At 33.4% G+C, this 11625-nt stretch overlaps 1 protein-coding gene across 1 annotated transcript; it reads left to right on the top strand.

Moving 5' to 3' along the window:
* The first annotated feature begins 253 nt into the window (after window positions 1–253).
* On the top strand, window positions 254–10789 carry LOC149793653 (uncharacterized). Its single transcript, XM_089966446.1, has 4 exons — window positions 254–507; window positions 6222–6778; window positions 9223–9743; window positions 10510–10789. Exons 3-4 carry the CDS (start codon window positions 9408–9410, stop codon window positions 10660–10662), a joined length of 489 nt encoding a protein of 162 aa, XP_089822572.1. The 5' UTR covers window positions 254–507; window positions 6222–6778; window positions 9223–9407; the 3' UTR covers window positions 10663–10789.
* The last annotated feature ends 836 nt before the right edge of the window (window positions 10790–11625 follow it).

The raw sequence follows: 11625 nt of genomic DNA, 5'->3' as shown, positions 1-11625 counted from the left end.
TGCAAATCATTCCTACCGAAGACATTTTATCCTATCTTTTCTAATGTTTTATGAAGAGACGTTAAAAATTGATTAAATGAAAATAAATTTAAACACATTCAATATGATAACTAGATATTCAATATAAGAACTATTCCATAATGTCCATAGGCAATTCATTATTTTCTATAATGAAGCCGCCAGTGTTTGAATTTCCATAAATTAAGTCATCCTCAGTATGGGCATGTTTTGCATTTGTTTTAGATGAAACAACCCAGCCTTGGATAACTATGGTTCGACATGTCATATATGATTCGTACATAGAGTTACAGTGCAACTCCCTAAATATATCCACAGGAAAGGTTGCTTGGAGCCTCAATGGATCTATGATAGAAAGCAATGGCAGATATTCTCAAAGAAACACGATTCTTGCTATACAGAATTTAACAGCAAATGACATGTACAACATTTACAAATGTAATCCGTCCGGAGGTGGATTTGAGAGTGATCCATACAGATTAAATATTTGTAAGTATATTGGTCTGTTTCTCTTATTCAATCAATGTCTTTTTGTCGCCTATTATTGCCACATGCCGGTATCCGTAAATCTACCTTTCCGAGGAATAATGTTCTTCAATAAATAATACCACTTTTGTCTGATTACAGACTATATTATTATACTTTCTCGAAAGTCAAATAAAATAAGTTGATCCTAATAATGATAGTTATATAGAATATTTAGCATATTGCAAGATGATATGATGCCACATGTGATTTAGCGTTGCACATCCTTCTGTTCTGAGCAAGATTTCCCAAAAGCACAATTGAACATCAATTTACCACTTTCTTCTGTAACACGTGTTCTAAGTCGATGCCTTCTATGGAATAGTATCTTTGATTGAAGTGGTCTTTTTCTTCGGAGGCATGACACCAAGACTAATAGCCCCTCGACCTCTTGTTCCATCTGAGAAACCAATCGCATGAAACAATATATTCCACTGTGATAGGTGTGGCGTATATTTAATTTAATGGGTTTGTTCTCTTTTTCCATTATTATATATTATGTTTATTTGTATTTTGTACTTAACCTTTGTCAAAGATCAAGTATATGGTGTACCTGACTAAGGACATTTATTTTATATACAACATAATATATAGATAATATTTCTCTACAAGTATACACTAAATATTCAGATCATTACCACTAGAATTAATAATGATTACTTTTATGTACACGTAAGATATTATTTTTTCATTTGGAAATTCCTAAAATTATTGACAACTTTGATTGGTTTAGGGAGGAGACTGACGTACATCATGGCTCTGTCTTTGTGTCATAGCTTTTTAAAAGTGTTGACTACTTGTTTAATTACTAATTCGTGCACTAACTTCCGAAGCAAGATCATTCTTATTGTTGTTCTCAGTTTTTAATTTGGGTTAATTAATTTAATCAAATTATTATTCATTGAATTTCAAAGTGTTCAATAAAATATTTGGACTACATCAATTTCATTAATTTGGAATTTTAGTGAAATTAAGACAAGGACATTATGGATTATAATATTGTGACACATGTAAATACTTTTAACACATTGCACATTCCATGTAATTGCCACATTAACACATTCAAGACTGCAGGCACGTCAACTCACTCATTATCAAAAATTATTTGGAATACGTTTGTATTGCAAATGGAATTTAGTGCTTTTGGACTTGTGTTAGAACTATTATGTCTATTTGGGATTTAATTCACATTAATGCAATTCATTTTTAAACTTTCACTTTGTAATATAAAGAAATAATTTATTTGTTAAGTTTAACAAAACTTGTAGGATTTTTTCTTTGTTTATGTTGCTTAGTTTAGGACGATATAGTCGTAACAATAGGAAAGTGACCAATTAATATTTTTATAACAGTTTGTCTATACGACCACTGCAAATTTACAGTCACCCACTCAGCTTCATGTTATCGTGAGGACGAGTTTAATTATACATACCGGCACATGAACGATGAACGTTGAAGAGTTATTGCTTGAAAATAATGCGGCAAAACAGGATAGTATCACACATCCATGAAATAAAACCCAATCTGTTTCTCTCCACCATTTCTTGTTGTTTCCACTTTTCTTGCGATTCGCACAAGTAAAATAACAAACATAAAGCTTTGGCCGCATATAGACTGTTCACGAATTGATACGCCTGAGGTGGTACAAGCACTAGGATCTTTTCGGGCATGAAGATCTTTCGATACACTAATCAAGAGAAGTGTTGTCACTGAACCGTTACAACTGCGCGAGAATAATTGTCGATATTCTTTGCAGTAACAGCTCTTTATCAATTTAAAATCAAAAGTGCTGCATGTAAAGATTGGTATCTAGTTCAGAGAGATTCCTTATGTTCCCATTTCATACCTTCGCGGCCTTAGTAAAATAATGGAGTACGAAGTGTTGATTTCCTTCGGTTTTGAAAAAGTTAGGAAATATCAGCGCAGTATCGATTCAGTATAGAAACTGATAAAACAAAGGGCCCTAAATGTTATTCTAATGATCCAAGAACTCATTCGGTTGTTGACATATCTACAACCTTCACTGAGTATCCATCTCGACGACTTGGCAAGTAAAAGGATTCTAAGACAAAAAGTGACGACATTTCTTTCCACATTGAACATGTTGCTTCTGCTGGTTATATTCCTGGTCACATGTTCATGGCAATAACTGTATTCTACATGTCCGTTGATATATTTTACTGACGTCGTAATGATTGAGATGATCATAAGCATAACACCTCGAAACAAATCCCCTCAAAGGAATTGAGGATACATTTTGAACGTATAGCAAGGTGCCGTCACTTCTTGAATTTCCGATATCTTGTGAGGTCTACGCACTTCCCCATCTATTACTATAGATTGCTCACAATGAATCCCTTTATTCTACGGCTTTGGGGCAAGTTTGATCTTTTATTTAACACTATTGTTAGCTTCCATTCTGGTGAATCGGTTTTATATGCACCACCACGATTACGAGTGCCACACACATATGATCCTAGTCAATGTCCATCTCTAGGTTACTTCCCTTAGACGTAGGGAGCTAATGAAACACGGCGTTTTACGCTTAACCCTGTTTGTAGGGTATTCTGTTCATCGATTACGTCAAATTCTTCGTTGAATTGTTTGAAACGTTGAATTCTGTCAAATGTTTCGGATAGTTTTGTTTCAAGAGGTGTACTAATTTAGATCCGTACGGGGATGATCAAACGGTATTGAATGATAAAAGGTAATAAACTATAGTGATATCCAGCTTCACACTGTCGTTCAAACTCATCCTACATAGATTCCAATTAGTCATTAATAACGCATACGCTTTATATGCAGGGCCATGGATCTTGAACTTCATAAGTTTCACCATGTACTTGTAAACGTGAGTTCTAGTTTTTCTAATAGACACCCTTTTGACTGGTTCAATGCGACAAATCCTCAGGAGCAATCGCACGCCTTCATTCCCTGACGATTTTTGTCTTTCGGAAGAAGAGTGGGAGGTTGGAGTTAGTGGATCAATAAATCCCTCTTCCCAAAAGATAAAATGAACGTCTTCAAAAATGTCCCATTGGTTATGAGGTGACACAGAAGAATGTCCTTTTTTTCTTGCGCCCGGCCTCTCTATTTAATAATGTGATCTTTTCCACACGGCGGATGGTCAAGAGTTATTTGTCTAGGGTACCTATACATTCTTCCTAGCGATTTAGAGCCATAGGTAAGATGACTGTTCAGAGTCAAATTGATGATAATACTCTTAATGTATTTCAAAAGTTTACCCGGTCCACAATGACCGAATTGGCATCTTTCTGTCTTCTCCAGGAACGTAAATGGAAAGAATTGGTTTTGTTCTGAACAGCAAAAAGGAACAGAAGTTGCTAGCAGTAGATAACTAAAGATAAATTAAACATTATATATATATATATATATATATATATATATATATATATATATATATATATATATATATATATATATAGCTAGCTTGTATGACTGCTGCAAAGCTCTTCAGAAAATACTGCTCATAGCATGCTTCAGAGGATATTAACTATAACGCATTGTTTTGTAAATAGTTTTCATAGTGAGCACTGTTCAAGCTATATTCATAAAATATTTAAATCAATAATAATAATACATTTGCAAATGACAATAAAGTTAAACAACCTTCGTAACTTGTTACTTACTTCCTGTATGTACGACGAAATCGCTTCACCCTTTTTAGGAACCTATTTTGAGCTTTGCTTCTTATTATGCTATCTGTGGACATTCAATAGCAATTTCATGTCTTCTGAACTTCCCTTAAAGACATTTTAGGTTCTGAGATTTTCACCGTGCATACGTTTGCTTTGTAATATATGGATGTGAGGTAAAACGTTTCCTTTAGTTACTAAAAGGGTCAGTAGATAGTATTACCTTCACAAGATTAACTGAGATCAATTTTCTCCGCTAAATGTTTTCTGGTAAATGGAATAAATAATTGAGTAGCATCTCTCTTAGTTTGCCGTCTTTTAGATTGCTGCAAAATTGTTTTCCCATTAAACTAATGTAATCAAATGCGTTCTCTATTGAATTATTTACTCCGGCCTATAATATAAAGAATAGCGTACCGGCTCTCACTAGCGCTTGACTAAACTTTGTATGATTAAGTGTGTATATTCGTGTGTGTGTGTGTGTGTGTGTGTGTGTGTGTGTGAGAGAGAGAGAGAGAGAGAGTAACTGAGTGATAGAACTGAGAGATGCGACGTGTTTCCACCAAAGCGGTATGAAACAGTGATACACATGCAACATTCTGTCGACCTTGTACACATTTCAATGCAATCTGCCCACTGGAGGGTGTCTTGCAAATAATATATTTGCAAACATTTTATTTTGTTATATAAGAAAAGGGAAAACAATTAAATTTTAACAACATATTGCACAACCAAATTTTGATTTCCTTGAGAGATAGCGAAGATGTTTGGTAAAAAAATCAACTCTCTCCGACAAATGTATGGAAAAGACATTCGCATGTGGAGAAAGCTTTCTTGCACAAATACTCCTAATGGAGAATCCTGTATAGTTCTCTGTCATACCCATACTGACCCTCACTTTTACGCGTATGGTTCTACCCCGAGGTTACGCGTTTGGACCTTTTTATATAATGCATTCCCCTTTATCAGTAGGGTCACATTTACAAATTGGTGTCATTTATGTAAAGTTCCCATGTACCTATAATACCATTTCGTTTGTATCCTTACTGCTTTCCATATCTACTTATACGTGTCACGATGAAATGCCGCCACGTTTTCGTGCATAATGGTGGCTGTCTAGAAAATGTTTGATAACAAAACTTGGCCAATTGGTCAGGATTCTAATGTGTGCTAATAAAAGTGACCCAATTACCGTCTAAAAATAGTAAAAATGCCTGCATTCTTACTCTGTGCTGTGGTAACAGAATTGGAGGATTTAGTAGCATGAACATCAGCATTGTGAGTTTTGTTTAACTCGTGTTGAATATTATGACGTTTTTAAGGACGCTGTCTCATATAACATTAAATATAATCAAAGTATATAATTAGTAGCATCCAGCTGGTCTTTTAGCTTCAGTTTATACAAATTGTAAAAGATTTATTAAAAGTATTTGTGTGTTGCATCACGTGATGAATTGTATCTTAAATGTGCATACTTTGAATATGAAATGAATATAATCTTTAAAATCATCTCCTTTACTTTTACTCGAGACCAATTTTCAAAATATTTCCTAAATTTAATAATAATTTTTTATTTATCTACTTGCTGATAATACCTCTTTATGTTTTATGTGCTAAATAAAACCACATTTTGTTATCATAATAAAATCAGATTTTTAATTATAAGCTTTCTTTTATTTCCCAAACTGTCCATCGCAATAGGGATCCACTTACGCCTCCCACCCGCTCGTATTGCATAATGTTTGCAATTGCTTAAAGTTTAATTTTCCAACTTGTGTTGAATGGTTATGTCCAGTGGGTATATTTTGAATTATCCGAGCACATACACTCCTTAATACGGATATTATTGCTTTTCTAAAACTGTTCAGTACAACATTGGTATAAATATGACATTTACTTTGCCATCTGTATAAACTTGAACCAGCTTTAAGATGCTGCTCAAAACACAAAAATATTAAAATTGAATAGATTTATGTTGATTGTGCAAATAAATCTTTGATTTATCGTTTCATTTCATTTCAGCTCAATCAAGTGTCATACCTAGCAACGGAAATAATTTCGTGCATCAAGATAATGATAAGTATTATGGTACTCTATTGTATATATGTTTTAAAAAAATATACCATATCACCATGAGCAGTTACAGACTTCAAGCACGATAACATGAAACGAATATAATATTTTTAGCAATAAAATAAGGGTCATTTATATTTTGGAAATAATTATGAATATTGCCAATTATACAGGTATAATTTTATAAAATATCATGCTACAAGATTATAAATTTTCACGATGACATGAAACACCATTGTTGCGTCAGATTGTGTGACATATAACATGTCGAACAATTCAATGTGTCACTGCCATTAGATCAGAAGTTGTGTATTTTATAATATTTTATTGTTTTCATGATTTTATTACTACATGCAAACATTGAAATAATAAATATTAGTATTTCGTTCCAGATATCGTAGGTCCGCTTCTTGGTGTTGCACTAGTAATTGTTGCCATTTGCTTGATCATCGTAGGAATTTTAATTGTAGTCACGCAGAGGCGTAAACAGGCACTCAGCAGATCGGGTACGATTATCTTATATTTCAAATTTAATTACTTTAAACAGTTCGTATATGGGTTTATAATGCCAAACGTTCCACGGCTGGTAACAATTTATAGCTGACCGTGTGGGATAAACTTCACGCGACAATGTTTGCATTGCTTGCTCGGCTTGTTTTCTAACACGTGAATTAAGTGATGACAAGTTATGCTATACTTGTGATAATCATAAGGTATAATTCTAAACATATGTAATGGATCAGTGCTATATCATTTTGGCGAGTTTGATTTTACGAAAAGAGAAAATACGCCGAACGTAGTATGTAAATAAGAATTTACTTACTTTACATTAAACAATTTGTTTACACAGAGAAGTTTAAACAACAAGTATAATAAAGCGCATAAGAATGAAACCATTCGTTGCAATAGCTCAACAACTGGCTCCCATGCGCATGTCTACAGTGCATAAGCAAAACTCATTTCTCATTTGATACACGTTTAGAAACGCTTTTCATCCCTTTTCAGGAATATCCCATGCTTTATTAATGCAGATCTTTACACTGTGGTATGACCTAAATATATTATCATTTTGGTGGACTTAAACCAATTTGACGAATTTTATATGTCCGTGCTGGTCTGTGAAAATTAATTTCCTATGCCTCATTAGTCTGGCAATAATTAGATTCCAGAAGGCAAGTAATGAACAAGCTTGGCCATATTGAACTTTGAAATGGTAACGTTTTGGCATGCACGCACAGCAAAAACAAATTAATAAATTGTGCATTGATTAATAAAAGTACCAGCTTTAACTGTATTTACTCACTGCTTACACCTTCACCGGAACGCCCCATATATATATATATATATATATATATATATATATATATATATATATATATATATATATATATATATATATATGAGATCACCGGATTACTTATTATCATATAAATGCAATATTTATTCTAACATACATATACATAATCACACGGGAAACTACTATTGTACTATCATGTTATTAGATATGTGGTGCCACAAACAGTAGAGATGTTATCGCGCTACACTATTGATTCCTGAAAATCGACAAAACGAAATGCCTTTAAAACAAATATATGTTACCAGCAATGTAGAGACCGTATAGTTCCAACGCAGCTTCATTGTGGAAGACCGAAAGCGCATTTATACAATTTAGACAATCTGTTTGAAAACATTTGAAAACAAAAAAGAACAATGCACAAAATGCTTACAGAAAAATGAAGGACACATTCAAACACTGGATCGAAATAAAGTAAGTGAAAGCAGAGATAATATTATAAGTAACCATCCAAATAAAAAAATGAGCCAGATAACAAAAGCAAAGGTTATGGTATTCGATCTGATTGACATAAACATGCTATTTGGTTATGCAAAATCACATCACGCAACTTAAAAATTATTTTGCATGAACCATTTTCACAAGTGCGATATGCATCGTGTGTCCGGGCAGGAAATAAAACAATACCTGACTTAGGGAGAACTTAGATAGTAAATCAGTGCATGACATCACACACCGATGAATACAATCAGGACTTTGTTATTTACACAAGTGAAACTACTGATGTAGATTATGTATACACTGAGAAATTAAACACATGACTGTTATACATGATTCTGGACATGCTTCAAAGTGAATCTTCACATCGAATTGCTAACACAGCATCAAAACTGACTGCATGAATTGTGTTGGTATGATGATTGTATATCAGAACGAGAAGTTTACAGTTTAAATCTCGCCTCCATCTAAACTTTTACATGTTACAATGAATAAGACGTTAAAACCTAAAGCTGACCAGAGACATTACCAGTATGTAATACCTTTTAAAATAAATGTAAACATCAAACCGTTCAACGTAAATGCTTTGAAGCAACATAGACTAACATATGGTATTACGGTGAGAGCGTACCTTAGGATAAATGTGTCACAATGATAACAAATAATATGCGTACGCAACAAGCATCTGAGAAACATATGACTTGCATAACATGCCGCTTGAAACTAGCAACTCATAATAATCCAGTTGGAAAAAGGTCAATAATGTGACTTCCAGATGGATAGAATATTTTGTTGCTAAGATGGTCATTCTGGTAAAAGATTTTATGATAAAGTTAGGCAAACAAAGGATATATATATTTAAATATTTTAACTTTAGTTTTGGTTATTTATTTGTTTATCTTAAAGTAAGGAATTACCCGAACGAGACAGATTACAATGAATGTTATTATCGGGACTTGACCTCATGGGGCTGATTTTCATGCATGTACTAAGAACCAAAGAAAGTGTCGATTTAATAAAACCCAGAAATGCATTAGATTGAATATTTTCCCATATCATCTTCAAACTAGGTAAAGTTTGTATGCTAACATTACCGCTTTTGAGGACGATGGAGGGGTGAAATATTGCATGTTTCAATTTTGTTAATAATTGTTGCAGTTTCTGGAACAGCGCATCAGCCAGGTACAGGAAGTTCAAATAGAGAAGTCCTTCGAGAATTGTTAAGATACGAGAACTTTAACAGATCTCTAACCTTCCCAATTGTGCAAAATAATGCATACCGGAGGATAGGGAGATCGGGGTATCCTGTTGTAAATAGAATATCCTGCAGTTTGCAAACACTTATGAACCATACTCAAGACTTTTGGAACCCACTTCGACAAGCCTCTTCTTTGCAGACTTTGCAAACTTTGACGCAATTATCATATGCAATTAGAAATCAAGTTCAGAGTGATGATTCGATAAACGCTACCTGTTGCTTTATAAAAGACAGAATTTCGGGTATGGAAGGATCTGAAAACGGACTTAGTATGGATGAATTGTCTTCAAGGGCTCAAAGAGACTGTGGAATAAGTCATGATGTGCAGAATACTGGTGCAAGATCTCCAAGTCTGAACATCTTCCGACATCAGAGTTTTGAACAACAGTCCGAGGAGGATCATTACAGTACTATAGATAAGGTTAAACGTGACGGCTGCCTCTCTCAGTCACTCTCTATATTTCGATAGATGCATGCCAAAGTGGAAAATATAATCGTAAGAGTTGATTTCAACTGGTCAAATGGTTTAATAATATTGGAGTTAATAGCATAACTGTGACTCAGATTAAACGATTTGATTTCTAAATGAAAATCCCCACCAAAGCCGTATATGTTAGTATCAATGTGGTGGTTTGTTATCAAATGTTTTCATTTTAATTTAATTATAAAAGCTCCAAAACAGAATAATATTACTTCATGGAGCGCGTTTGACTTTGATTGGCCATACAAATGGAATAGTCTCTTGCTTTTCTGGAATTTCTATTATTATAAATAGGCAAAAGAAAAGCTTACCTTTTATGTTATCTTAACTGAATCTCGTTATTCGTAAGTACAAAAGAGAGTGCATTTATCACTACACGGCATATATAGCCGACAATATAACAATGATTTTGAAAGACCGCCTAGAAATCTATCGCAGTACAATTGTGGCTAGTGTAGTATGTCTTGCAATACACAACAATTACATTGTACCACAAAAATGATGTAATCTCTGAGTATCTACATTACTCTGCACATTATGTCTGATCTTATATTTACCCACACAGGATAATATATTTTCTTTACATGCATGCAACTAAATAGCTTGTTTAGGCGATATTTTGCAAATATATATTTCGTTCTTTCCGTCCATATAACTATTTATATCCTTTAAATTTATTTGATCTTTGTTTACATTGTTCTAATAGGCTAAATTACCTGTCTACCAATGTGTTAATGCCAACGACGATGAGGAAATTCTACAAAAAGGCTGCAGAAGACCGGAAGTTGGAAGCAACGATTACGACTATGCGACTCTATCTGTAATTGTTCGTAATGCTGACGAAACCGCCGTCTTATAGAAGATGAAATCTAACCACCATGAACAGTTGGTTTTCTTGCATTTTGGAGAAAGATTTATATCGGAACAAGAGCGAATACTTTGTATGTTGTATCGGAGTTATCAATATAAATCGGAGTTATATATAACTGGGGGTGAATATCTTAGAAATGATACACAGTTTAGCTACATACATTTTGATATCGTCTATTTTCTTTTAGTTTTCATTAATACGTACTTGTGCTAGTTGAATTCATCACAATTGTTAAGAAATATCTGACTACAAATTGGAATATGGATTGAGAGGGTGAAAAACAGGAGCAAAGTATGATACATGAGTGTTCATATGTTGCATTATTTTAAACATACCAATGACCGGATGTCACGTTTGATTTCAGTAATTGTTGATACTCTTTTATCAAGTAGTATTTCCGCTCTTTTAGTTTCACTTTGTTTAACATTTCACTTGCGACCCGAGTATCTTTTTAAATAATAAGGCACTTTATAATATTTATATTAAAATTTTAATTTTTTGTTTTTGAATTTATTTAATATGCATTATCTATTCAGCATCTCATCTATATACACTTCCAATCTCATGGGATAAGTAAATTCTAAATTAATCATTAAGAAAAATTCTAAATTGTGACACCTTAATAAACTCAAATTTTAGCAACGAACTGGATTCAACATCAAATCATATCTTAGTTTCGTTTTATGTATCATTGTTTTCTACGTGACTTTCGCCACGTCCATAAAATGAACCCACAGTCTAAACGATTAGTCTACATCCTGACAGCCTTTGGTCACATTTTACTAACATGGTAGTATTTCAAACTCTTTACTCTGGCCCCCAGTATATACTAACAAAATGTATGGCCACTATAGAATGGTTTTAGTGATATACGTATAGAATGGTTTTAGTGATATATGTATATATGTGTATATATATATATATATATATATATATATATATATATATATA

This window comes from Sinohyriopsis cumingii, chromosome 8 (assembly GCF_028554795.1).
Source record: "Sinohyriopsis cumingii isolate HCF-2022 chromosome 8, ASM2855479v2, whole genome shotgun sequence".
Lineage (NCBI taxonomy): Eukaryota > Metazoa > Mollusca > Bivalvia > Unionida > Unionidae > Sinohyriopsis > Sinohyriopsis cumingii.
This window is presented reverse-complemented; position numbering and strand designations above follow the sequence as displayed.